The following is a 26,843-nucleotide window of genomic DNA, read 5'->3' as shown; positions in this document are numbered from 1 at the left end:
AAGCAGCCTTAAGACAATGAGGTGAAGATGAACACTTGCTGACAGGGGTGATGGCACTCCTCACAGGGGGTAGAATTAGAATCTCCGTTACCAGAAAAATGCCCACGGCCTCATAGGAAGCTATCATGCACTTTCATTTGACTGTTAGGACTTGGCTAAAATAGTTAGTTTTGAAGTCCTCACTGAGGTCCAGTTTTGAAGGTTGCAATTTGCCTGCTCTGATTTGAAAGGGTAAGGTTATGTTGCTGAATTTTAAATAGATCGCAAAGGAATGTTTCTACTTTAGGAATAAAATTTATTTCCCCCTATTACTTTAGTCATAGTAGAGGAAGACACTAAACTTTTATCATTTGACAGTCAGGAAATAATTATTATGCCACAGAGAATATGTGTGATTTTGATATTCAGGGTGTTAGCTGAAAAAAAGTGAGGACATCAAAGGGAGTAAAGCATGTGAAAGCCACGATTCCGTCTGGTTTTCTCAAGAAAGGCTATTTCTGCATCTTGCTCAAGACAGTCATAATCCCCTCTAGCAAGTCTGCATAGACCCCAGTGAGCAAAACTGAAAGACATCAACGGACATATCCTGAAGCTAATGAATTAGTTCATCTGTTATTGGATGTCTAGTTTTCAGAAGAAATGGAAGATGTTGTTTTTGCAGCTGCATCTTAACCAGTCATCTGAAAAGAAAAAATCCACGTACACACACACAGACAAACCAAACAGATTTTCCTAAGAGAAGGAGAGAACAAGTGTAAAAAACATTCAGTGAGTCACTATGCTAAAATTACTGCCGGAGTGCAATTTAGCAAGTGTTGGTTGTCTTATTTTAAAATAAAAACAACAGAACCTCAAAGATTCAAGTGTCAAGAGTGAGAAATCCACCAGTGACTCATCTGTGAGTTCCTGCAGCTTGGCTCACAGGCCTCCCGGATGACCGGGGCCCCGGGGGAGTGGTCCCGTGATTGTCCATGGAATTTGGTTTATTGCTCTTGTTGTTCTCTTGCCAGTCCCCCTCTATGGATCATGGGTTCTCATATTTCGAGCTCAAGTCTTGTTTGAGGCCTTCTAGAGACTTCTGTAACCTGCCCACTCATAACAGAGTTGCAGTACTGTTGACAGTAAAAAGCCTTTTATGGGGGAGGAGGCTTTTGCCCTGTTTCCCCGGCCTCCTGCTGAGAAGAAACGGGGACTCAGATGGCCCTTGTTAGTTCCCGAGTCACTGCCAACCTGACCAAAATATGGGCAAACAAACACACGGATGAAAGGAAAGCACGCTGTCCTTCTTGTGGGCGGCAGTTTGGTTTCTGCGCCCGATGACCCGTCTGGGCCACAAGGTGGCACTGTTTACGTGGCGTGCTAGGGAAAAGCTGGCTCTTTCACCTCCCAATCGGCTTCCACGTCAAAATGTATCCATAGCCTTACAAAAGTTATGACAACTGTATCTACATTTAAAAAAATATGATGAGGCAACACAGTGTAGGATTTCTGATGTTTAGCAGAAGTCCTGAACACCTTTAATATTTCTGTATTTATCACATGGAATAACAGTTGAGCCAATCCTTGTTTTCCCATTGGGAGGTTTCAAATTCTGAAGTTTCTGAAACATTTTCACACACTACAGGCAAGCAGTGATCTGTTTAAAACATAAGACATTATATATGAGCTTTGTTACAGATCCAACACTTCACTGCCAGCTAACAAGCCAAACAAAGTTAGAGGCAAACTTAATTCACTGAAAACTTTTAACACGTTCTTTAAAAATAAAAAATAAGAGAGGGAAGGAATGAAAATAAGGCCTCATTACAAGGAACCCGAATAGCTACCTTTGGAAATGTGCTTCACAAATGATGTCGTCCCTCTGGAAACTCCGCTCACAAAGGCTCCCGGGCCTCGGGTCAGCCCCTCGTACGGAAGCCTGAAGAAGTCGGCAATGCCATTCCCGATGCTTCGCACCAAACTTGCCGGGCTGCCAAGGATTTCCAGGGATCCAACCACCCAGCCTGTGAGGGACCAAAGGGAAGGGGTTACTGAAATCTTAAACACAGCACTTTCAAAATATGGGACAAGTGACCCATTTTCCCTGCAATTCATTTTTCACACTAGAATGGAGAATGTAATAAGCTCCTTTGGAGCAAAATATGGGAAATAACTCATTCACTGTGAATTCATAAATGGCAAACTTTCATACTTTATAAATCAAAGTGATCCTTTTGGCGGCCTCACAAATAGCTTTAATATGACTTCCCTGCCCAAGCCTCCCGTATTCCTGCTAAAAGGGACCCGTGTGCAGGGGACGATGCTCCTGCCCCCGAGGAAAGGCAGTCCCTGGGGCTGCAGGTGTTCGCAGGCTGGGAAGTTATCCTTAAAACCTCCTTGGGCAGCGGAGGCACCAGGATGAGGAGGAGATGCCTGGTCAGGGGAGGAGGCCAGATGCTAAAAGGGGTGTTGCAAAGGGGATGCACAGTTCTGACGAGGATGGAGGAAGTTATTTTTAATCTTTCCCAATCCTACCAAGCTGAGTGCTTCCCTTTGGAGTGGAGCTGGAGCCAGAGAAATGTTTCCCCTTCGAGCCCAGCTTCAGTTGTGTAAACTCTGGTGACAGGGACATGCTGATTAGGTTAGCGAGAGGGGCGTGTTCCCTGCGAACGTCCCAGGCGGCGAGCTTTGGATCCGGTTTCCTACTTGAGCTGGGGCTTGCCAGGAGCCGCCCGCTCAGCGGCGGCCTGACTGCCGAGCGCTCGGCCCCGTGGGAACGGGGCTGTGGCGTGGAGGCTGGAGCAGCTCCCCTTCGCCTTCCTCCCCGGGTGGGGGGCTCGGGGCTCTCGCCCGGAGGACAGGAGGTGCAGGCAAGGGCCGGGGGCTGCGGAGAGGAGGACGCCCAACAGACAGCTTCCCCCGGGGACACCATGGCCTCTCCAGCCCAGGAGAGGGCTGCGAGCGCTTTAATGGGGAGGCCGCGGGGAGAGGACCCGTGTGGGAGCCGATCCTGCCCCCCAGCAGGGTTTTGGAGGCCAGGCCTGTGACAGAGACCCCCAGTCAAGTCATCAGTCCCAGAGGGTAGGGAAGGTGTGGGTACAAGAGCCAAGCCGGAGCCCTGAAGGGTTCCCAGGCCCAGCCCTTGTAGAGAGGGACGTTCTTAAGTTTTAAGCCCACCTCTCTTCTCTGGAACATTAGAAGACAGCACTAGGGTTTAGGTTAAAAGAGGGAGTAAGTTCCAGAAGATGAAGATCATAAATGGAAGCGCCTATGGGCGCCAGGCATTCAACTCCCTCAGTTCCCACAGCAACTCTTCAAGTCCTAGTACCTGCCTCTGTGTAAATTCAGATTAGCCAAGGACTGAGCCTCTCCCTGGGTTCAGGGACTGTACCAGGTGCAGGGGACAGAGCCTGCTCTGACGCGGTGTCACCCCGTCTCCACCATCTCAAAGGCAGGACAAGGAGGAAACTGTGGCTCAGAGGTTGAGTCAGTTCTCACAGTCTCCCCGCCGTCTAGACACGTGGGAGGGTTTCAAGCCAGGTTTACCTGGCTCCAGAGCCCACCCTCCCTCTTCCTGGGAGCCCAGGCTGCGCTGAGTAGGCAGGGTACCGTGGAAGGTTGTGGAATAGTCTTCCTCGGAGGGCCTTCTCTGGAGGTGAAGAAACAACAAATTTCCTTTAGCTTGGCATAGTTGTAAGGTTCGCCTGGAGGCAGAAGATTGGACTAGAAACATCTTAATTCCCCTTCTCTCCTAAAGTTCCATAGAGAGATAAAGAAAGGTGCGTAGCTACTGCCAAGCAAAGACCACTCACTCTACAATGGGCCCACTCAGGCCAGGGCAGCAGGGCACAGGGTGTGTGGAAAGCACCCAGCCTCACCTTCTAGCCCTCACCCCGGCTACGGGACGGTGAGGGAGACTCTCCTGGGTTAGGTTCACTGCTGATGGGAAGGCTATGTGTGGACCAGAGCTACTTCTCAGTGGCATCTGAGATGGCCAGAAAAGGACCAAAGCATCTGAGGGCATTCCTTCTTATTTCCCTCCAAAAGCACATGTATCTTTTTCTTACTTGTTGCCAGACTTTTGTTGAAAACAAGTGCCTGTCTGGCTTCCCATCAAACTGAGCCTTGGAGGTAGAGAGGGACCCCAGGAAATTACAGAGCCCACATTCTTTTCTTCAAATAGGGTCAGTTGTTACTCATTTCTAATTACTTTACTGTTAAAACCTCTACAAGTCCTTCCCTAGAAATGAGGTCAGGGTATTTCAGTCATCCCCATGAGGGACCTTTTAATCAAGTCCAATGAGTGAATACTGACCCATGTGAGATGCAGAGGCAACTTGTCCACTCCCAGGCCAGACCTTTCCTTTCCTCTACTAGAATGCCAGTACATTCTCTTTAAGATGCTTCTACCCAGGGGTAACCTCCTACCATCTTCCCATTTCCAACTCTTTCAAAAATCACTGCTTTCCTCCAGATAATCTTCAGATACTCTGCAGGCCTTCAGTGACAGAATTCCCAGCAGACCTAAAAACTTGGCCCTCTATTTCAGAATTTCTTGTCTCAGCATATAATGAGATTGGGACAACAGCTTAGAGAACTTTTAGGTGGATTACAAAAAATCCAAACAGAATGTTCTTGTGAAAGCTCATGAAAAACAAAACAAAGAGAGATCATTTTTAGCACATAGGCCGCAGGGACGTGGTTCCTTGGTGGTCACAGTTGGAGTCTCTCTGCCAGCTCATTACTCTGATGGGCGCTCCCCACACCTCAGCCTAATGTGATGACCAGACGGACGGGAAGCTTATTCCTTCCCAGGCTCCAGAGCAGAGTTCAGTAACCTACAGGCATGCTTTAGGTTAAAAACAAAAACTGCCTGAAAGAGTAGGTTTTCAATATACCCGTCTATTAAATTTGAAATCGTAGCTGCTCATTTTTAAATAATATCTTAGCAAGAGGGAAATATTTTCTTATTGTTGTACAAGCTATCAAAACAACAGTTCCCAGGCAGGGACCTTCCCTGATCTTGTTCTTTTCAGTTGAGAGTTCTGGGTAGCGCTCTAACTCTATGAATTCCATTATGGAGAAAATGCTATCTTACCAGTAGGGCAACTACTTTGGGTCAGTCACTGCTACAACGTTACCTTATATGGGAATGTACCCACCAAGTACAACATTACCAAGGTCTCTCCTTTGTTACTTTCAGAAAGGAAGACCTCCGTGCTCTTTACCAGAAGGGGCTGCAAGACCCACTCTGGTTGTTTGGTGTCAGTTGCTTGAATGCATGGGAACGCGAGGAGCCAGATTATCAGACTGAAACCACTTTAGAGTGAACTTAGGTCAAGAAGGCGTGTTCTGAAGCCAATTACCATAGGGTATCAGGAGACAACTTGGTCTCCAAAGCACCTTCAGTGCACAGTGCTCCCCATGCAACATTTTGTACACATATTCAAAGCACCCCCTGCGGACTCCCCCCGCCCCGGGCTCAGGTCTGTGGAGAGGCTGAGATGCCTACAGCCGTCTCTTTGCCATCTGTCTAGACAGGCAGGGCTGCGCTGGGTAGGTAGAAGGCTCTTCATGCCTCTGACGAGCACACAAATCCTCTGAATTTCTCATCTGGAGCTATTCATGGACTGTAATGAAGAACGCTAACAGCCCAGAACTGGACTTCTTTTAGGCCCAGGACCTGAGGGCCTGGGCTGGTTTTTCTGGCCGCACTAGTGCCCTAACATAGAGTCTTGTGCCTGCAAGGAGCTGAAAAAGCATTTGCTAAATGGGATTAAAATTCTGTTATATATATAACAGCAAATATAACAGCTACTACTGCTTGAGTGTTCATTAAGTGCCAACCCAAATTCAGGGTACTTTACATACTTTCACTTTTTCCTGTCAAAAATCTTAAAACCCATTTTATGGATGAGGAAACTGAGACATGGGAGGTTCAATAACTTGCCCAAGGCCTCACAGCCAGCAGTGGAAGAGTCTGGATTCAAATCCATTACTATCTAACTGCAAAGGCTGTGCTCTTCACCTCCCACCAAGCTGCTTCCCTATGTCTTGAAGTCAGTAAGTCCACCCCAAAGCCTTTCCTTTCTGCTCACGTTCCAGCTCATCGTGGCCCCTGGGCTGTGTCCTCACCTGCTCTGAAGAGAGCCCCCGCGGCGTAGTGCATGGCCAGGGCGTGGACAAGCTGCCTGGCCGTGGTGAAGATGGGGCCTCTTTCAAACACTGAGAAGGAGAGCGGGGTGTGGTCGGAGGCTATGTACAGCTTGAGGGAAGCGTGGATGCTGACGAGGAGATTCACCGGCTGTATCACCAGCTTCCGTAACTTCACAGGATGCACCAGGGCCCTGGCGTGCTGCCTGACCTGCACGGGCAACACCTGTTTCCCATCTGCAAAGACCGTGGGGTGACCGGCTGGGCTGCTGCTAGGAAGGTAGGTCTCAAACAAAGTTTTGATGTAGTACACAAATGTATCTTCCACATATAAGCGGGCAGGTTTCAATTCAAAACTGAACTCGTTAATATCAGATAAGAAGCTCTTGCCCTCAGTGAAGGTGAGGCAAAGTTTGATAAAACAGTTTTTCTTGTATTCTTCCAAATCTTTGCTGGACGTAACGAGACTCTGCATCTTGGAACACTGAATAGATTCTGTTTTCTCCCCCTGGCAGACCAAGACAGCGAAGTGGAAATTGGACTTGTTATATAGCTGGTTGTCCAACTGCAGGTCCCTACAGCAGACCTCCACACAGTAAAGGTGAAAGAGGGCGGTGGCCGTCTCTTCCCCAGGGACGTGACCAGCCACCGGGGCTATTTGGAGAAAAACGTTGTCCAGTGTGAGTCTCAGGAGCTCAGATGATACTCTGTGGCGGGTGAGGTCATCAAGCACCGCCAGGCTCAACTGAGTGATGGACATTTTAAATGTCACAATCTTCTCCAGAGTTCTACAGGAGAAAGGGAAAAGAACATGAGTCTCCTCTGCTTTTCTTTTCCTCCCTCCCTTTCCTCCTTAATGTCTTAGTTTTTAATGATAGTGCCTTATTAAACACCTCCTGATGTCCCATCAGATTCTCATAAGAAACAAATAAGAACTCAACTTTCAGTACATCGTGTCTGGACAGAGCCGGTCATACTCCAACAGTATTGGGAAATGTTCCCAAAGGGACTATTACAAGTTCTTGTCGTGTTGCTGTATCATGTTTCCCTTATCAACACCAGATTTTTTTATTCTCAAATCCCTCTAGCTCTTTGTGCACTAATTCTCTGTCATGATCATCACAAAGCAGAAAGTCATAATAAAATAACCAAGATGCCTTACACTGGAAAAGTACAGCAAGCAGAAGAAAACTCACCAGGAACCCACACCACAACAGCCCAGCTACCAGCGTCTTAGGCCATGTGCTCTGCTCCCCCCGCCACGTTTAGAGCTGAGCTGCCCATGCTCCCATCTCCGCGAACCCCTCTAACGTGTGCTCAACCACTGGGCTCTCACTCCCGTCAAGGTCATCTCTCCAGAAATTCACCCCTTTCCTATATCGTTTTTTCTTCACTACTAGCAGCTTATAAACATGCTCTTATTTCTCTTGTCTTAAAAAAATCCCTCTTGTAACTCTATCTCCCGCTCTAGCTATTACTCATTTTCCTGATCCTCTTTACATAAAAACTCCAAAGCATATACACCTTGTCTGCTATTCCTCACTTTCCATTTTCTCTTCACCGTGCTCCAGGCAGGCCTTTGTCCCCACTAGTCTACCAAAGCAAGTCTCGTCAAGGCCCCCAAGGGACTTCCATGTGGCTAAATCAAATGATGGCATTTAGTGTGTGACTCATTCACCCTACAATGGCATTTGACGGCGTCGATAACTTCCTCCTTCTGGAAAAACTTTCTTTGCATGTCTGCTCTCAGCTCTTGTATGTCTGGTCACTCATCTCCTATGCGACACCCTCCTCTTAAAGTTAAGGTGCCCAACGTTGAGCCCTTGGTCCTCTTCTCTTCCCATCTCCACTCACTCCCCTTGGAGATCTTCATCCAGGCCTATGATTTGATGTGCATCTATATGCTGATGACTTCCAAAGTCACATATTCAGCCTAGAACTCCCTGTGAACTCTGATCTTGTATTTCTAACTGCCCATCCACATAGTAGTGACTTACAGGTCTCAAAAGACATCTCAAGTGGTCATGTCTGTAGTCAAACTCTTGATCTCACCCCCAGTCCCACATGCAGTCGTTCTCATCTTAGTTCACGACAACCACATCCTACCAGCTGCTCAGACCAAAAATTTTGGAGTCCTCCTTGATGCCTCTATTTTCAACCCTTATCCAATGTATCAGGGAAATCCCATTGGCTTTTCCTTAAAATACATCCCGAATCTGACCATTCTTACCACTTCCCCTGACAGTGTAGCCTAAGCCATCACCACCTCTAGTGTGAATGACTGTAATAGTCTCCTGACCAGTCTCCCTGCTTCCTCCTGTGCTTCTCTATAGTCTACTGCAAAAGCACAGGGAACTATATTCAATATTCTGTGACAAACCATAATGCAAAAGACTATGAAAAAGAATATATGTGTATAGCTGAGTCACTTTGCAGTACAGAAGAAATTAACATTGTAACACTGTAACACTGTAAATCAACTATACTTCAGTAAACTTAAAAAATAAAGCTACCAATGGCCTTCTAAAAATTTAGGTCACATCATGTAACTTCTCTGCTCAAAAAGCTCCAATGAATTCCTGGTTTCACTCAGAATTAAAATGAAGCCCTACACGACGTGTCCCCTCCTTCTAGCTCTTCCCTCCCTGACCCCAGGCACTAGTGCCTTCCTGTTCACCCTCCACACTTGGCCTGCACTGGCCTGTTCCGTGCTCCTCCAACATGCCAGGCACACTGCTTCCGACCTTTGAACTGGCTGTGCCCTTTGTCTGGAAAGCTCACCCCAGATGACCACATCACTAACCCCTCGCTGCTTTCAAGTTGCTCAAATGTTAACTTCTTGGTGAGGCTTACCTACATCAATTTTTCAAAACTACACTCTCTCTGTCCCTGTGCCCAGGTACTACTAGTCCTTCCCAGGCTCTGTTTTTATCCCTGCAGAACTCCAACTTTCTGTTGAACCATAAAATTTCCTTTTTTATTATGTTTATTCTCTGTCCTCCCTTTCCCCGCCTATGAGAATGTGATCTCCTCGGGAGCAGGGATTTGGGGCTTTTAGGTCACTGGTATATCCTCATCCCTACAATAGCACCGGCATCCAGTAAGCACTTGAAAAATATTTGTGGAACAAATGAATTAAGGAAATACAAGCAAATACTTGTTCCTTTCCTATTTCTACCACTGAATGTATGGATTGTTGCTACTGTCATAAACAATGGCCTCCTAATGCCCTAGATAAAACGTTCCTGAAATTGTCATGTGGGCTTGAAATTTTGGGTTATGCAAGTCAAAATTTAGTCTCCAGTTTTGTTACACTATTAATTTTTTAACAAACACTACTGGGCAAAGCAAACAGTCTACCCAACCTGTTTGAAATATTATAAATTCAAATTAATGATAATTTGGCAAGGTCCAAATTAATGAGTTCTTAACCATATATGAAAAGCAAGGAAATTTAAAAAAAGGAGCTTAAACAAATGTATAAAAGTTGATATTACTATTTCATATTTTAAATAAAAATTTAAAAAATTAAAAATTTTCTGATTATAAAGTACATTCTCCGTGTAGAAAATTAAAATACAGAAAATTATTAAATAATCACTTATAACTGCACATCTATTAACAGTTTTGATTCTTTTCTTTTCAGTGTTATTTCTAGGAATGTTTTCCTTGCGTATGTGTGAGAATGTGTGTGCATATATGTACTTGTAATGTGCACATAACTAGGATATTTATATGTTCAATTTTATATTCTATTTGCTTTATTTAAGTCATCATATGTATTTTTCTCTTCCACTAAAATCCTATAAGTCTCTTTTCTGTGGATATACTATTTATGGTACATTTATGTATCATCTATTCCTCTGCTGATGGGGTGTGTACTCTGAATATTTTGCCATTATAATTAGCAATGTGATAAAATCTCTCTGTGTACCTTTTCCTACTTCTCTAATTATTGCTTATCGCAAGCTCTTAAAACTGTTAAAAGTGGAATTTCCAAGCCAGAGGGATTTTAAAGCTCTTGATACATATTACTAAAGTGCTTTCCAGAAAATAGTAACAATTTACACTTTTACTAGGACTGTATATGATGGAACATCATTGTTAATTCAGTAAGTAATATCTTATTTAAATTTGCATTTCTTTGATTACTTGTGTTTCCTCTTCCTAGAATTTTCTGTCGTTTGCCCTTGTTTAATTTTTGGAAGGAGGGACTATCTTCATATTATTCCTACTGAATTATATGAGTTCCTTTAAATTAAGGATAATAACTCTGGTTCATATTTGTAAAACCTGATGGCAACACTCAGGTTGAACGTGGGAAAATGTGGCTCTAAGAGGTGGCTTTATTTTTGCTGTTAGCTAAGTCTAATTACTAATTACTAGGTGGTCATGTGGATAGAGAAGTATTAATTTTCATTTCATGCTAATGATAATGTATAATTCTAAGATGCATGTCTTAGTTTGTAAATCAGCTTGTTAAACTCACCACAGAAGAACTGGAAGGGGTACCCAGCGAAGATGATATATTGCTCCTTATTATGGGTGTAATTCAATGCTAATAACCATACCCTTATGGATTATACAATAATTAACCAAAAGCTTTAATGTATATATTTGGATGACAAAGAATGGCAAATAGTAGGTTTACAACTTTATAACGGGAAACGTACCCTGCTGATACTGGGATACTAATTAAGCCTACCTGTTGGTATTAGTTAAAATAGGTCCAGCTTTTCCTTCTGGGGCCACAGTGATGAAGACTGTGCCACACTGATGGACAGTGTCCACATACACACAGCCAAAGCCAGTCAGGAACACAACCTGCAAAAAGAATACTCAAAATCAGATTGAAAAGCAATAAGAAACACTATTGAAATGGCTTCAAATGTCCTTTTTTAAAAAAATTTTTATTGGAGTATAGCTGCTTTACAACGTTGTGTTAGTTTCTACTGTACAGCAAAGTGAATCAGCTATATGTATACATATATCCCCTCTTTTTTGGATTTCCTTCCCATTTAAGTCACATCAGAGCATTGACTAGAGTTCCCTGTGCTATATATAGTATGTTCTCATTAGTGCTATATATAGTACATTCTCATTAGTTATCCATTTTATACATAGTATCAATAGTGTATATATGTCAATCCCCATCTCCCAATTCATCCCACCCTCCTCTTTCCCCCCTTGGTGTACGTATATTTGTTATCTATGTCTGTGTCTCTGTTTCTGCTTTGCCAATAAGATCATTTATACCATTTTTCTAGATTCCACATATATGCGTTAATATACGATATTTGTTTTTCGCTTTCTGACTTACTTCACTCTGTATGACAGACTCTAGGTCCATCCATGTCTCTACAAATGACCCAATTTTGTTCCTTTTTATGGCCAAGTAATATTCCATTGTATATATGTACTACATCTTCTTTATCCATTCCTCTGTTGATGGACATTTAGGTTGCTTCCACACCCTGGCTACTGTAAATAGTGCTGCAATGAACACTGGGGTGCATGTGTCTTTCTGAATTATGGTTTTCTCTGGGTATATGCCCAGTAGTGGGATTGCTGGATCATTTGGTAGTTCTAGTTTTAGTTTCTTAAGGAACCTCCATACTGTTCACCACAGTGGTTGTATCAAAATCTACATTCCCACTAAAAGTGCAAGAGGGTTCCCTTTTCTCCACACCCTCTCCAGCATTTACTGTTTGTAGATTTTTTGATGATGGTCACTTTGGTGTGAGGTGACACCTCATGGTAGTTTTGATTTGCATTTCTCTAATAATTAGTGATTTTGCACATCTTTTCATGTGCTTCTTGGCCATCTGTATGTCCTCTTTGGAGAAGTCTATTTAGGTCTTCTGCCTAGTTTTTGATTGTTTTGTTTGTTGTTTTGATATTGAGCTGCTTGTAAATTTTGGAGATTAATCCTTTGTCAGTTGCTTCGTTTGCAAATATTTTCTCCCATTCTGAGGGCTGTCTTTTCGTCATGTTTATGGTTTCCTTTGCTGTGCAAAAGCTTTTAAGTTTCATTATGTCCCATTTGCTTACTTTTGTTTTTATTTTCATTATTCTAGGAGGGTCAAAAAAGATCTTGCTGCGATTTATGTCAAAGAGTGTTCTGCCTATGTTTATGCAATCTGTATCAAGCTACCAATGGCATTTTTTCACAGAAACAGAACAAAAAATTTTACAATTTGTATGGAAACACAAAAGACCCCTAATAGCCAAAGCAATCTTGAGAAAGAAAAACGGAGCTGGAGGAATCAGGCTCCCTGACTTCAGACTATACTACAAATCTACAGTAATCAAGTCAGTATGGTACTGGCACAAAAACAGAAATATAGATCAATGGAACAGGATAGAAAGCCCAGAGATAAACCCATGCACCTATGGTCACCTAATCTATGACAATGGAGGCAAGAATATACAATGGAGGAAAGACAGCCTGTTCAGTAAGGGTGCTGGGAAAACTGGACAGCTACATGTGAAAGAATGAAATTAGAACACTCCCTAAAACACCATACACAAAAATAAACTCAAAATGGATTAAAGACCTAAATGTAAGGCCAGACACTATAAAACTCTTAGAGGCTTCAAATGTCTTAAGTTCTGATTCAATACCACAAACACTTCCTGGTTATATTTCTTTATATCCATGTGTACAGGCTGTTCAGCTGACTTGAAATGAAAAAAAAAGAATCAAATCCAGATTTTTCAATATCCAGCTATAAGGTTCATAGAAAAAAAAAAAAAAAGATGGATGAGAGGGCATGAGTGTCTTCATTCTCTGCTTCTCTGGAATTGACAAATAACTCTGTATGGGCTGGAGCCCAGCCATGGGCCACCTTTATGTGTGCGTATGAATCTCTGTGGGAAAAAAAAACCCTAAAACACAGGAATTGAAATGCAATGTGCAAAAAACTTTCAGGCTCTTGAGTTTTGACTTACTACCATAATGATGCCCTTTTACGCTGGGGACACAAAAACATACCCGAAAACCCAACAAGACATGCTATAGTCCCCTCAAGGTCCCTCACATAACTTGTAACTAGAATGTCAGATAACTTGATTTGCTTGGAGTTAAAATTAATTTTTCTTCCATGAGAAGGTGGACTAAGACTTAAAAAAAAGTTCTATCTCAGAAGCCAGGTGCCAGGCCAGCAGAACGGATGTCCTTTCAGAATTAAATACCAACGTTGCTTAAATGGATAAATATTTGAAATCAGAACTATTTGAAAAACAACTCTGAGAACATCATGTTCACTGCGAGCATTACCTGAGGGTAAGGGCAAGAACCTCCTTGTGTTTGGGAATGTTGATACTGATGATTTGCAATATCAATTCAGTCCAAGTCTAGACCCTTTATTATTGTTAGAACCGCAAATAAAAGAAGAAAGACTGAAAATTCCTGGATGAAGGAACAAAGCTAGGTATCTGCCTGGCATGTAATGAATGTGTTCTAATTTTTACCAAATGAAGAGGTACCAGAAAGAGTGTACACAGAACCACAGGAGTCTGTGATTCTCACCCTTGGAAGTGACTTCAAGGTTACTGGGCTTTTTCTTGTACAACGGCTCCTCCTTCAGAAATCCTGAGCATCCAGGGCACCTGGAGGTCACCTCTGCCTCCTCCCTACTTTCATCTCCTGCTCTGCCGACTCCTGCCCTAGGCTTCTTTTTCATTCTATGGCCACTGCTCTAGCTTAGTTAGGTCCCTGAATGCCCCTCAGCACCCTCTGTGCGGACAACGCGCTGTCCCCCCATGCAAATCCTTTCCAAATTCTGTGTATCTTTGCACATATAGGGTAAGGACACCTTATTCCAGGAAGGTATTCTCTAATTTTTCCATTCCTTTCCTCAGACTGATACCTACTCCTACATTCCTAAAACACTTTAACCATACTTCTGTTTGATCACAAATCTTATTGCTTGTATTACAGTCACTGGTTTATACCATAGACTCAATCACCAGATTCTCAACTTCTTGAGGGCAGGAGTGGAGTCAGTTTGTATTCTCTACGGATATATTTCCCAAATGGACTGCTTTGCAAAAATATCTGTTTCAAAAGACTCTGTATCCTGAGTTTGCCCTTTTTTGTTCCAAGATAAAAACTGAACTTGACTATGATAAAAGGTGGAATGCAGCCAACCTAAAAAATGGCTCAGCTCACGAATCTAAAACAAACAGATATTCTTTGAGAGACAGTCACATTTATAAAACCTATCATTTTGTATGATATGTAAAGTAAGTCAACTGCTTTCTTCCAGGCTTACAGACATGGGATTATTCATTTGACACAAAACTTTTTAAGGTCCGGTGCTCCCATGTGTATTCCTTCCTCTCAAGGACTGTCCATAACTTCAGGGCATACCCCAGGGTTTTAGCAGAGAGTGTTAGAAACCAGAACTACTACCCCTCAAAGGAGGGAAGGAGGGGATCAGAAGAGGAAAGTACTTATTGCTCTGCTCATTCTCAAAGCAATCGGCAGGCGTTTTGAAGTGAGGATACGTGTACTTCCTAAGATAAGGTTCAGGCAAGCTGATGGTTTCTGTTAACTGCCCAGGGAACTCTGAAAGTAAGCAAATCAACCTAAACCTTTAAGGTACGCCTTCCAGCCAAAAACCTGGACCCTGGACAGAAATATTGCTGGGTGTCCCTTTCACTCATCACTAGAACGGAAGAAACGCAGACTTTAATTCTTGTAGCCTACTCTTGTCTCCTTTCACATGTAGAGAAATAACCTGCAACACCAAGCATTTTGTACAATGTGAGCTCTAGGGATTAGAGAGCTGGGAACCCAAGTGCCAGAGGAATTAGTGCCAGGTCCCCCCGAAATTAAAATAAATTCTTGTTTTGGTCTAATGGTTTGATCATTTAATCGTTCAATCAATTACTGGATATTTAAGGTGAGCCTAAAGGAGCTCCTCACTGCGGTAGGCACTGAGAAGAAATCATGCCCTCAAGTTGCTCCCAGCCTGGGTACACAAGTACACAAGCCAAGTACACAAGTAATGAGATAAGAGCTAAAAGTTCCAAGGCAGAGATGTATAAAATGTTTCTCCCTCTCAGGGTGTTAACCATCATGGTCTCTGTATAAGTTCATGAGGGCAACAGTTTTGTGTCCATTTCCTTCAAGAGGAAGCATGATAAGGCTTGCTTTATGGGTTTGCCCTCTTGCCAACCATGTGAGAAAGCCTGGTTTAGCCTCCCTATGGAGGAAAGACCACGTGGTAAGAGAGCTGCCCAGACTTCCCAGCTGAACTCATCCATAGCCAGCCCTCTACCTGAATGCAGCTGCGTGAGTGATCCCAGGCTCACGCAGAAAAATCACCCAACCAAACCCTCTGAATCACCGTTGTTGCAAGCCTCTAGGTTTGGGGGTGGTGTGCTACAATAAGCCAGACAGAAGATGATGGGGCCTCTGTCAACCCGGGTCCCCGAGTGCCCATGTAGAACAGAGCCCCTGATGACAAACCCTGGCATGTAGCATGAGCAAGAAGTAAACAGGACTGTGACAGGCAGCATAATGTAGCCTATACTAATGGATGGAGATATTGGTAATAGAAACAGGGTTCCAACAAAAACCTAAAATCTGAGTCCTTGGCTTACTGGTAGGCAGTAGGAATTGATATTGAAAGCTACAAGAATGGGAATTCACGTTACAAAGTGGCAAGACACTTAGTAAGACTTGTCTGAGATTACTTGGGAGGTAGATTATAAACCTAATAGATTTGTAGCTCGAGAAGATGAGGTTTGAAAACAAAACATAAGTAGTGAGTGCTGGCTGCTGCTGGCTGTGTCTGGCAATGTGTTTCACTATGAAGAAGCGATGAGCTCAGGAAAGAACTGGCCAGTTTGCAAATAGAAATTCAAGAGAATAAAGAGATTCCAGAAATTCAGGGCTTTGCAAAGTCAGTAATGCTTTTAACCCCAAACGGTAAGAGATAAAACTTGATCTTTGAACATGAAGGCAGATTAATACTCAGACTTAGGGCTATGTATAGCCATCAGAACTCACTGTTAAAACGTCTTAATTGTTAAAGTGACTCAGAAAAAAATTTTAGATGAATAGTTTAACTTTGCCACAGAAGCTCTCCTAAATCTAAAGAGAGGTAAGGAAGCAAGACAGTACAGAAATATGTCTTTAAAAGGACCAAGGATGTGGTTATTAGCACATGGAATTCTCTGGAATCAAACAGATAAGCAGTCTACTGAGTTTCTGGGAAATTACTACTGCCTAATAAACTCATGAACCTAGACTAAAGGAGTCTGTGATTGATTATTCGAGACTCAATACAACTTCAGATGTTGGTCAAGGAGGATCTCTGAGGGTAGATCCAGGGACCGGAAGAACAATGGTAAAAGAGCTCTTCCATGAGCAGAGATAGGGCTTGAAGACTATTCCTTGTTTCCAAGGAATAAAACCCCACACAATATGTGCTCAGAAAAATTTCAGATGTGTTATGGGTGAGAGGCTGTGTATGTGTCTCATTCTCCCTCTTTCCAGCGTGCAGGAGTTATTACTGTTATCCTGTCCTGTGTTTTGGCGGGGAGAGGGGAGCCGATGAGTTCATACATCTCTAGATGAAAAGGAGCCACATCCAGGCTAAGAGGGCATCACTCAGAAGTACTGATTTCCAGTGGGATGTGGTGACTGGTTAGAATCTTGGGGAGGAGAGCTGCTCTGGGGTGGGGAGGGGAAGAATGAGTTAAGAGACTGATTTTTTTTTATAAAAAGCCAAGGGGATTTTTCTCTTTTTTTTTTGAGTTGTTTATTACTGCAGAATAAGCTAGTCAGTCCTGATCGATGCTGTCATTTAGTTATTTTTTACTTTCTTCACTTCACATTGGTAGTATGGGTATGTGTGTGGAAGGCTATAGGCAACATATAGTAACCACAAAACATTTGGGGAATACTCCATGTTCTGTCATTTGTGTCTGTGTTAGAGCACTTAGATCAGTAAGACTTTCTCTTACACACTGTGGCTATAAGAAAACCACTGAGGCCTAGGTCCTGCCTCCCAGTTAGTACATTATCTTTTACTACAATTACAAATAAGGAACAGTGTAACGTAACTTGTGCTTTCTACATATTCAGTTATCTTTATTAAAATGATTATTTACTATATTTTTATCCAACAAACAATATTTTAAAAAATTACCCCAGTTTAATTTTACTGAATAATTTACAAGGTGACGCCTAGGAAATAACTGAAAGTATTCTTGGAAGTCTACCTCTCTTCCTTTCTCTCCCATTCTTTCTCTCTTTTTTATCCTGATAGACTATATGGAATAATCCAGGGATAATCAAGAGGCAGTTATAAAGCATCCAGCACTGCAGCTCAGTTACATAACGGGTATCCCTGTTATTAAAAGTCCTTAAGCCACCCCCTCCTCCAATTTGTACTAATTCTCTCCATAACTGGGCTCAATTCCCATCACAGCACACTTGCTGGACTTCATCCCTCTTCAGCTGTCTTTCTTTTACCTGATTCATTTTGCTCCCACCTCACATTTGCACTTCCTTTCTGATAGTTAATTTTGAGTCAACTTGACTCTGGCCATCGGGTGCCCAGATTAAAACATGATTTCTGGATGTGTTGGTGAGAGCGTTTCCAGAGGAGATCAGCATTTGAATCAGTGGATTCAGCAGACTGCCCTCCCCAGTGTGGGTGAGCATCATCCAATCCACTGAATAGAACAAAATGTGGAGGAAGAAAGAATTTGCCCCTTTTTTCCTGCCTCACTGTTTGAGCTGGAACATTTCATTTCATCTTCTCCTGCCATTGGACTGGAATTTACACCATGGCTTTCCTGGGTCTCCAGCTTGTCTATGACAGATTGTGGGATGTCTCAGCCTCCACAAATAGATCTGAAGATATGGTAATCAGGCATTGCATTTGTTCTGCTGACTTTTGGCAAAAATCTATAAAACAATTCACCCTCTATTTTGGGAAGGAAAAAATATACTTATATCCCCAGATCAAATAGTTTGTAAAAGAATATCTTAGGAAGGAAAATCATAGTATGGAAGACTTCAAGATTTAGACTTTGAAAGGAAGAAGAGATTTCCCCATATGCTACGGGATTGAACGCTAACCTGCAGAGGGAATAAGGCAGTAAGATGTAGCCTGCTTGGTTGCAGGTAGTGGTTTGTCTTAAGCAGTCTAGTGGACTGAAGAGGCTTTTCTGCACTGGACTCTGTGTCTTAGTAATCACTCTGGTGGTAGCTGTGGAGACAGATTTGCGGATAGGAAGGCTGACAACAGAGAGACCCTTTAAGGGGCTATTGTTAAAATCTGGGAGAGAAGTGATGAATAAAAGGCCTGAAGTAGACCCTGGTCACAGAGAGAAGGGGCAGATACAGAGACACTTCTGTGGAATTTCTGCCAGAACTTCGTGACTTACTGGAAGAATGGGGGAAGAGAGGGAAAGGAAGGTACTGGGATGCTGCAGAAAAAGACAGGCTTGGAAGCTAGACAGTCCTGGGATTGAATCCCAGGTCCACTTGCCCTGTGCAAGTTAACCTCTCTGATCTTCAGGTACCATCTACCTGTAAGAGATGCAGTGCAGACTAATGACAATGTTTGTGTAAAGTGCTTGACATAAAGCAGGCATTCAATACAACTTTATATCAATGTTATTTAAGGTTTTTATACTGGAAAAATGGTGGTGATATTAACTGAAGCAGAGACGCTAGGAGAAGCTGGCTCAGGGGATGGAAAATGATCCCATTGGTTTCAGATGATGACGCTGGTTTGAGGTGACTGCAGGTCTTTCAGGCAGAGATGTCTGGTGGGTGGCCAGAAACGCAGAGCTGGAGATCGGGAGGGATGTGGGTGTCTGAGACAGGGACCTGGGAGTGACTGGGTGACACAGATGGTAGCTGAAGCTCGGAGATGAATTAGATCTCCCAGAGGGGAAAAGAAGGGGGGGAAATTTCTAAGGTAGGAACGACTGGATAAGGATGAGAAGAAAATAACAGATATTCTGGGTGTAATTCTTCCTTTTGTATACTTACTGGAAAATATTTTAGGGAAATCCCTACTCCCGAGTATCTTGGGAAGAAATGGTGACTCAACCAGAACAAACTGTAAACACATAGGAGACTCTCAACCAAGATACTTGGCAGATGTTACAATTGGGTGTCAACTTGCTGATATCTCTTCTGGCCCTGATATGGGGGGTGAGGGAGGCGACTGAAGTAATCAAGAAGCCAAAACATCTGCACTACACATTTTATAAGGCAGATTCTCACTTGGATCGACAACTTCTTCTCTATGTAAACATTTTGGGATGGATGCTAATGATATCTCTGAAAATGACTACATGCCCTTTAAGCATTAGTGCTCAGGGTTACCCCTGTCTGATCTGCACCAAATGGACTGATTACACATTTGAGTTCTGGCTCATCAAGGCATTTACCAAAGTGTCTCACGATATTCTTGCAAGCAAGATAAAAAATATCTTATACAGTATAGTTTAAAAGTGCTTTTAGACACATTTTCTTATTTAAGAAATGAGGGCTAAATGACAGTACAGTTTGGTGTGTTAGTGGCTGATTGAACCTACGCATTAGGGAAGTGTCTGGTGACTCACTGCAGCATGTTGACCTTGGACTTGTCCTGTTCAACATATTTATTAATGACTTGGATGACCATGTAGAATGCATGCTCACCACATCTATAGATGACATAAAGCTACTAGGGATACTTAAATATGCTGGATGACAGCATCACAATTTTTTTAAAGTGATTTCAACAAGTGGATTAGGCCAATAGCAACAAGATTTAATTTACCGGGGGTAAATGTTAAGTCCTGTCGTTGGGTTAAAAAAGTCAACTGTACAGCAAGTCACATGATAAAGATCTGGGGGATGTGGCTGACCACGAGTTCAATAATAACAAACAGTCTGAACTCGTTAATAAAAAGCTAACTCAATCTTCTAATTTATTAATGTAGCATAGGGAGGTAATAGCTGGTTAGACCACATTTGGAATAGTATGTATAATTCTGGCTGCCAGATTTTTAAAAGGGAACATAACACACTAGTGTGTTCAGGCAGGGTAACTGTGGTGATGGGTCTGGAAATCACACTTGCTGAAGGAATGATTCAAGGAACCAGAAACGTTTGGCCTGGATAAGGGAACGGTTAGAGAAGATGTTGAAGCTGCCTTCAAATGATTGTAGTGTTGCTCTATTAAAGGGGAAGTAAATACTCTGTGATGCCTCAGCAGGTTAAACAAGGATGGATGAATGGATCCTACAGAGGGATAGTTTTCAGCTTGATATAAGCAGAAACTTTCTCATAGTCACTGCTGGAATAAGCCATGACTATGACACTCGGAATCTTCTAGGGTGGGATGTCATGGAAGGGACTCTTGCTCTAGGTAAAAGGGGACATTAGAAAACCTCTTCTAACCTGTGCTTTCATCGACTTTCAGGTGGAAATGTTTGTAGCCAGGGCAGGACTCCAAAGGACAGACAGTGCTCTTAGCTTGGTATAGGAAAAACGAGACTGGGCCACATGTGAGCAGACCCAGGTTCCAGCCTGATGCTGCTTAATTATAAACCATCTAGTGGATTACTTTTTAAGCCTCAATCCTCTCATCAGTAACATAAACATCAAAATTACTGCCCCGACTATCTTAGAGTTTTTGCAGTGATCAAAGCCTCTATCTTGGGGCTTACTACATTCGACTGCATTTATTTAGCTATGCAGGTGCCTTGAAGGTGGGAATTATACATTATTCAGGGAAAAGGGTTTGGCCCTTGATAGGTCCTCAGTAAAAGTTGGTTGAATAAATGAATGAAAGAACGGAGACTGGATGTGAAAGCACTTTGTAAATGGTACAGAGCTTATAGGAGAAGAAAACAGCAATGATGCTGACCCCACTAAACACTTCTGTTAAGAGTCAAAGATCATGAGGACTTCCCTGGTGGTGCAGTGGTTAAGAACCCGCCTGCCAATGCAGGGGTCACGGGTTCGAGCCCTGGTCTGGGAAGATCCCACATGCCGAGGAGCAACTAAGCCCGTGCGCCACAACTACTGAGCCTGTGCTCTAGAGCCCGTGAGCCACAACTACTGAGCCCATGTGCCACAACTACTGAAGCCCGCGCGCCTAGAGTTCATGCTCCACAACAAGAGAAGCCACCACAATGAGAAGTCCAGGCACCGCAATGAAGAGTAGCCCCCGCTCGCCACAACTAGAGAAAGCCCGCGCACAGCAACGAGGACCCAACACAGCCAAAAATAAAATAAATTAAAAAAAAAAAGAGTCAAAGATCATGAGAATTTACTGTATCTTTGTAGAAGAGAATTCACCTGCAAAGAGATAATTTTAATCTGCCTTTTGGGGTTCAAACTGCTCGTTCTTCTTTGGCTCAGAAATTGCTTTTCATAAACAATTCAATCACTTCCCGTGGCTTTTAAGATAAAACCCCAAATCCTTGATTGGAGCGACAGCATCTTGCCAGGTTTGGCCTTGAATTGCCTCACTAGCCTCCTCTCTCACCCCCTTCTCCTTCATCTGGCACTAGGGCCACACTGGCATTTAGATCCCTGAAAGGCCGATGTTCCCTCTCTGAGCACCAAAGCTTTGAACACATTATTCTTTCTGCCAAGAAAAATCTCCCATTCTCTCGTCTAATACTTAATGCCTGTTTCTCCTTTAAGGCATAGATGCCAGGTCTCTTACCCACTGACACACTCCTTGGCCTCTCAAATTAGTCTGCCGTATAAACAGCACACCTGTACCCGCCTCTCCTGCAGAGCTGTTACCAGAGTTCACAACAGTACAACGACCCATGGGATTACTTGCTTATCATCTATCTCCTCCACACATGGTCTCCTTCAGGGAAAGGGCTGTGTTCCATGTTTGTTCACTGTATTTTATGTAGTCCCAGCACCAGGTTATAATGTCTGGCGCATATTTAATCTCAAGAAGTCCTGCGGATTGAACGACTGAAGCAATGTTTCTCAATGTCTATATTAGTAAAAAAGTAACTACTATGTTTTCTGTGTACCTTTTTTTGTTTTGAATTTTTCCAAAGAAGGTTGCCTAACTTTGACGAAAATGAGGTTTTGAACTATGAGCAATTGAAATCCCATACACTGTGACAGGATTCTAAAGTATTTCCCTGATAGGATCAAAATTATGACTTAAAATTATCAACATAAGCTTATTTTTCATACGTTCACTTACTTATTGAGAATCTGAAGATTTTTCCTCCCTGAAGTCAGGCTCCCACCCACTGTCATTAGGGATAAGAGCACCAGTTGCCACTGCGGGGCCTCTGGCTGAGATGTCTTCTAACCAGGTGTGAGCCAGGGACACAGCCCCAGAAAACCCACCCCCATCATGATTTTGTGGCCGACACGCTCTCAGGTCTTCTAGTTAACTCTTGATCCAAAGAATACTTCTTTGTGTAACCATAAAGTTACTGTCTGCATATTCCTTCTCATATTCCATGTCAAAATTATACAACATGACACGGTCTTATTTACATGACCAAGGCAGGGGCATCTCTGTGACTGACAAAAGCTAAAGGAGTCTTCTTCCTTGGGGCATAATGGAGATTTTATGGTGTTTTAATTCTGCTTTTTTTTTTTTTTAATTCTGCTTTTTTTAGGTCAGCTTTGAAATCACATCACGTGCCTGTGACCCAGGGCTGAGGAAAGGCTCCTGGAAGACAAGCTCCCTCCTACAGAAGGGCTGCTTCCTTTCATCAGAGGACACAGCTCCCCAAGCTCCCCAGTGATTTATATGCCCTGGTGTGTTACTGAGGAGATGCCAGTGAGGGCCTGAAACAAATCTTCCTCCAGAATAGGAAGTAAACCGTGGTCTGCGGGACATATGGCACACAGCTCCTCAAAGATTAATGGGAACATGAGACTTTGCTGGGTCCTCGGACCAGGGATGATAAGGGTGTTGGAAACAGTACCTCCTCTCAGCTTTGAAGTGTCCCTGACTACAAAGGTTTGAGGAAATTTAGAGTGAACAGGAATCCCCAAAATAAGGTTTGGCAGGCAGAATGCCTATTGTAAAGAATTCCCTAGACATATATAAGCAAGGTTTCAAACATCTTCAAACCGATGCAGGGGAGTTCAGGGACCCTTGAGAAGCTGGTGATACTTATTTTGTAAATTACTGAGACGGGGAACGTCTTCTGAGGCTGCACAGACCCAGCAGATTTTCACTGTTCATCACATGAGCACTGCGGATGGAGATCACACCCCTCAGTAGTTTGGGGAACCACAAATGCAGGTCTCCCAGGTGAGCGGGGCCCCTCTTGCACCTGTCCCCGGCCATGTCCTTCACCTGTTTCCACAGCTACACTCCCCAGGCCCCCACCCGTTTCCCTCTGTCTCTCAGCAGATGTTTCATTCCACACTTCATAATAAACTTAAGGCCAGTGGGTATCACTTCACTCCATTTCCCAGTCCATCCCTCCTGAGATCTCTACCTACACCTGTGCCCATCCCCAACTCTTTTCTGCCAACAGAGAAGAGGGCGTGGCCCTTCTGTTCAAGTAGAATTACACTCCCCATGCTTTGGACTTGTCTCTCTGGCAATTCCTCGCTCCTGTTTTCATGTCTCCTCCACTGACTACTTTCCTGCAGTATATAAAGGGCTTCCTCCCCACTGATCTCATCTGCTTCACGGCCACGCTTCTTGAAAGAACACTTCTCACCGTCCCTGCACTCCCTCACTTCCTCTCCCTCCGAACCTGTAACTTCCAGTGGCTACCCTGCTTGCCCTCTTCCCACCATCTGCCATCCTGTAAACTCTCTCTCTCAGGGGCTTTCCTGTTTCTGCCCAGGTTCTCGCCCAGCCACTCTCCTGATCCTTCTCAGTCTGTTGCTGCATGACACTCACATGTTGGAGTTTCCCAAGGTTAGGCCTGGGACCCTCTTCTCCTCCCTTATAAGACCTCTCTTGGTAACCTCATCTTCTCTTTCATTCATTCAGTCATTCACTTATCTGTATGATATGTATTCAGATCTCATTGTGTTGGCAGGCATTCTGCTGTAGGCTGTGGATGAATAAGGCAGGTGTCTGACTGCCAGGAATCTTGACTTGGTAGGAAATCATTTACAGAAGTGAATGCAATTAAATGGGGGTGGGCAGGAGACTTCACAGGGGTGTAGGGAGAGAATCCCTTGAGAGATGAGACAGAATGTGCCAGCAGGACTGGGGAAGAGGGCAGTTAAGGAATTCCAGGTAAGGATGTAGCATTCATAGCACATGCTATGGAGTCAGGCAGGTCTGGATAAAATCCCAGTCCCTTCCCTTGTAACACATGGGAATTAGGCCATGTTCCTTCTGGAGATCTCAGTTTTCACTTCTGTAACATGGAGGTGACGGTCCCTATCTCGTATGGCTGCTGCAAAGGTTAAGTAAGAATGAATGTAAAGTGCTTAGCACAATGCCTAGCATACATTAAGCACTTATTAAATGATAACCATTATTATCACTGTAAGTACATTTATAACTTTAATATGTGTGCTGTAACCATTACAGTAGGACCTACTTCATAAGCCTGTTGTGAAGATCAAATGCACTAATATATGTGAAAGGACTTTTAAAAAGTTCAGCACAATATTATTCAGCCATAAAAAGGAATGAAGTTCTGACACATGCTACAACATGCATGAACCTTGAAAACATTATGCTAAGTGAAATAAGCCAGACACAAAAGGACAAATGTTGTATGATTCCACTTACATGAGATGCCTGGAGTAGGCAGATTCAGAGACAGAAAGTACATTAGAGATCACCAGGAGTTGGGGAGAGGGGAGAATGGGGAGTTACGGGTTTAGAGTATCTGTTCAGGATGACAAAACATTTCTGGAAATAGATAGTGGTTATGGTTTTACAACATTGTGAATGTATTTAATGCCACTGAATTGTACTGAAAAATGGCAAATTTTAAGTAGAGCAGAAAGGAAATGCTAGGTTCCTGTGCCATTTTCAAGAAAAATATTATCACTAACATCCAGAGTAAGACAGAGACAAATCAGGACATCTGAACTGTTCAGGTTTTTAAAACTGTGCTTATATTTGCAAAGTTTCATGCACTACTAGGATTAATATGTATATTTTACACTTAGCAAATTTTCAAAAGAGGTGATTAATCTAGGGTTGACAATATGATTGGCCTAAGATCTGGACAGTTAGATTACCTTCCATGTAAAGAAAGTTAACAATTTTATTTCATTTTTGACCTGGATTTAGACCCAAGATGGGCTTGCTTAACTGGTGCTCCCCTCTCATAAACAGTTGCAAAGTACGCTTTGAGATACATACTTGGGTTTGAGAATTTATAGCCCATTGAAGATGTAAAAGTGGATACACATGTGGCCTCACACAGAGACAAGACATTCAGCATTTAGAAAACTATGTTTAGAAACAGACAACCACCAAAACCTTAAAAAGGGACTGTTTCTTTGGGCTTTGGCAGGAACCCTCGCGGCTCACTGACCTGTGTTCCCTGACTGTTGATGTCGATGGCGTCGCTCCACTCACTCGTCGTTTCCTCCAGCAATTCTACTCTCAAAAGGAGGCTGGGGAGTAAGTCTCTGGTCCTGCAGTCTGGATAACTGGAAAGCTGATGATACAGCTCATGATGAATTGAGCACTCAGGAGGAATTCTTCTGCAATAAACCTCACACTTTGGAATATCTAAAATTGAAAAAAGAAAGGCATATGCAGACTTAGGCCTTGAAGAAAAAGACTTGGGGATACTAAACGTAATGGGGCAGGAGAAACTTCTCAGAGAAGCTCACTTTTATTTAAGGGTCACAGGTAACTACGAAGTCAAAAACCTCCAGAAAGAATATAGGTTTTGTATTATTTAAATTCAATACTATAACATATACCTTTAGTATTTTCCTTTATAAGTAGTGTTATTGGACATCTGTTGTGGAAAATTATTCGAGGACTAGGGTCTTCTGAGAGGGTTAAATAAGTCACTCCAAAGTGCTCTTGATATGTCAGTGCTATAGCCCTAGAACAGAATCAAAGGATAGAAATGGTTTAGAAAAAAATGCACGCTTTCTCTCCTGATACATGTTTATTTGGATCTGCAATATTCAGAACCTCTATAACACCTTCTCTCTTATACATCAGAGGAAATGTTTTCCAGAGACTGGATGGGCATCCACTTATCTATTACCTGCCAAACACTAATGATAGGTTTACTAATTTTTTCTGACAGTAGTAAACATTTTTGTCATAAAATGTTCAAAAAAATGTGAAAGATCATATACACACTACTATATTTAAAACAGATAACAAAGACCTACTGTATAGCACAGGGAACTGCTCAATTCCGTAACAACCTAAATGGGAAAAGAATTTGAAAAAGAATATGTATAACTGAATCACTTTGCTGTACACCTGAAACTAACACAACGTTGTTAATCAACTATACTCCAATATAAAATAAAAATTAAAAAAATAAAATTAAGTTAAAAATATAAATAAAATAAAACCCTCATAACTCCTACCACTCGGAGGGAATTACAGGTATCCTTGTGCTAGCTTTTCCTCCTCAAAAGTGCTTGGTAAATTTTGGCAAAGGAGGAGTTGATGTGCTTCTAGAAGGACGACTAGAGAATCTGGGTACTTGCTCTTTTTTAATTCTAAAGGTAGGTATGCTCAATGTTTGTTGTCAATTTTTGCCAATCATCATGCTTTACAGGA

General features: G+C 42.8%; 1 protein-coding gene and 1 long non-coding RNA gene across 9 annotated transcripts in view; one reads left to right on the top strand and one right to left on the bottom strand.

Moving 5' to 3' along the window:
- VPS13B (vacuolar protein sorting 13 homolog B) overlaps window positions 1-26,843 on the bottom strand; it is an 802,268-nt gene that overhangs the window by 14,423 nt on the left and 761,002 nt on the right. For all 8 annotated transcript variants that reach the window (XM_049700204.1, XM_033438214.2, XM_049700207.1 and 5 more), the window contains 5 exons: window positions 26,018-26,145; window positions 25,621-25,820; window positions 10,838-10,956; window positions 6,115-6,920; window positions 1,827-2,003 (listed from right to left, as the gene is read on the bottom strand). In XM_049700204.1, the coding sequence (XP_049556161.1) occupies window positions 1,827-2,003; window positions 6,115-6,920; window positions 10,838-10,956; window positions 25,621-25,820; window positions 26,018-26,145 (1,430 nt within the window). The remainder of the gene's footprint in view (window positions 1-1,826; window positions 2,004-6,114; window positions 6,921-10,837; window positions 10,957-25,620; window positions 25,821-26,017; window positions 26,146-26,843) is intronic.
- Window positions 22,527-26,631, top strand: LOC125961613 (uncharacterized). Its single transcript, XR_007472509.1, has 2 exons — window positions 22,527-23,411; window positions 25,600-26,631. It is a non-coding gene; the product is annotated as an uncharacterized LOC125961613 (long non-coding RNA).

The sequence above is a fragment of the Orcinus orca genome, chromosome 17 (genome assembly GCF_937001465.1).
Source record: "Orcinus orca chromosome 17, mOrcOrc1.1, whole genome shotgun sequence".
Lineage (NCBI taxonomy): Eukaryota > Metazoa > Chordata > Mammalia > Artiodactyla > Delphinidae > Orcinus > Orcinus orca.
The sequence above is the reverse complement of the archived record's forward strand: the minus strand, read 5'-3'. Positions and strand labels throughout refer to the sequence as shown.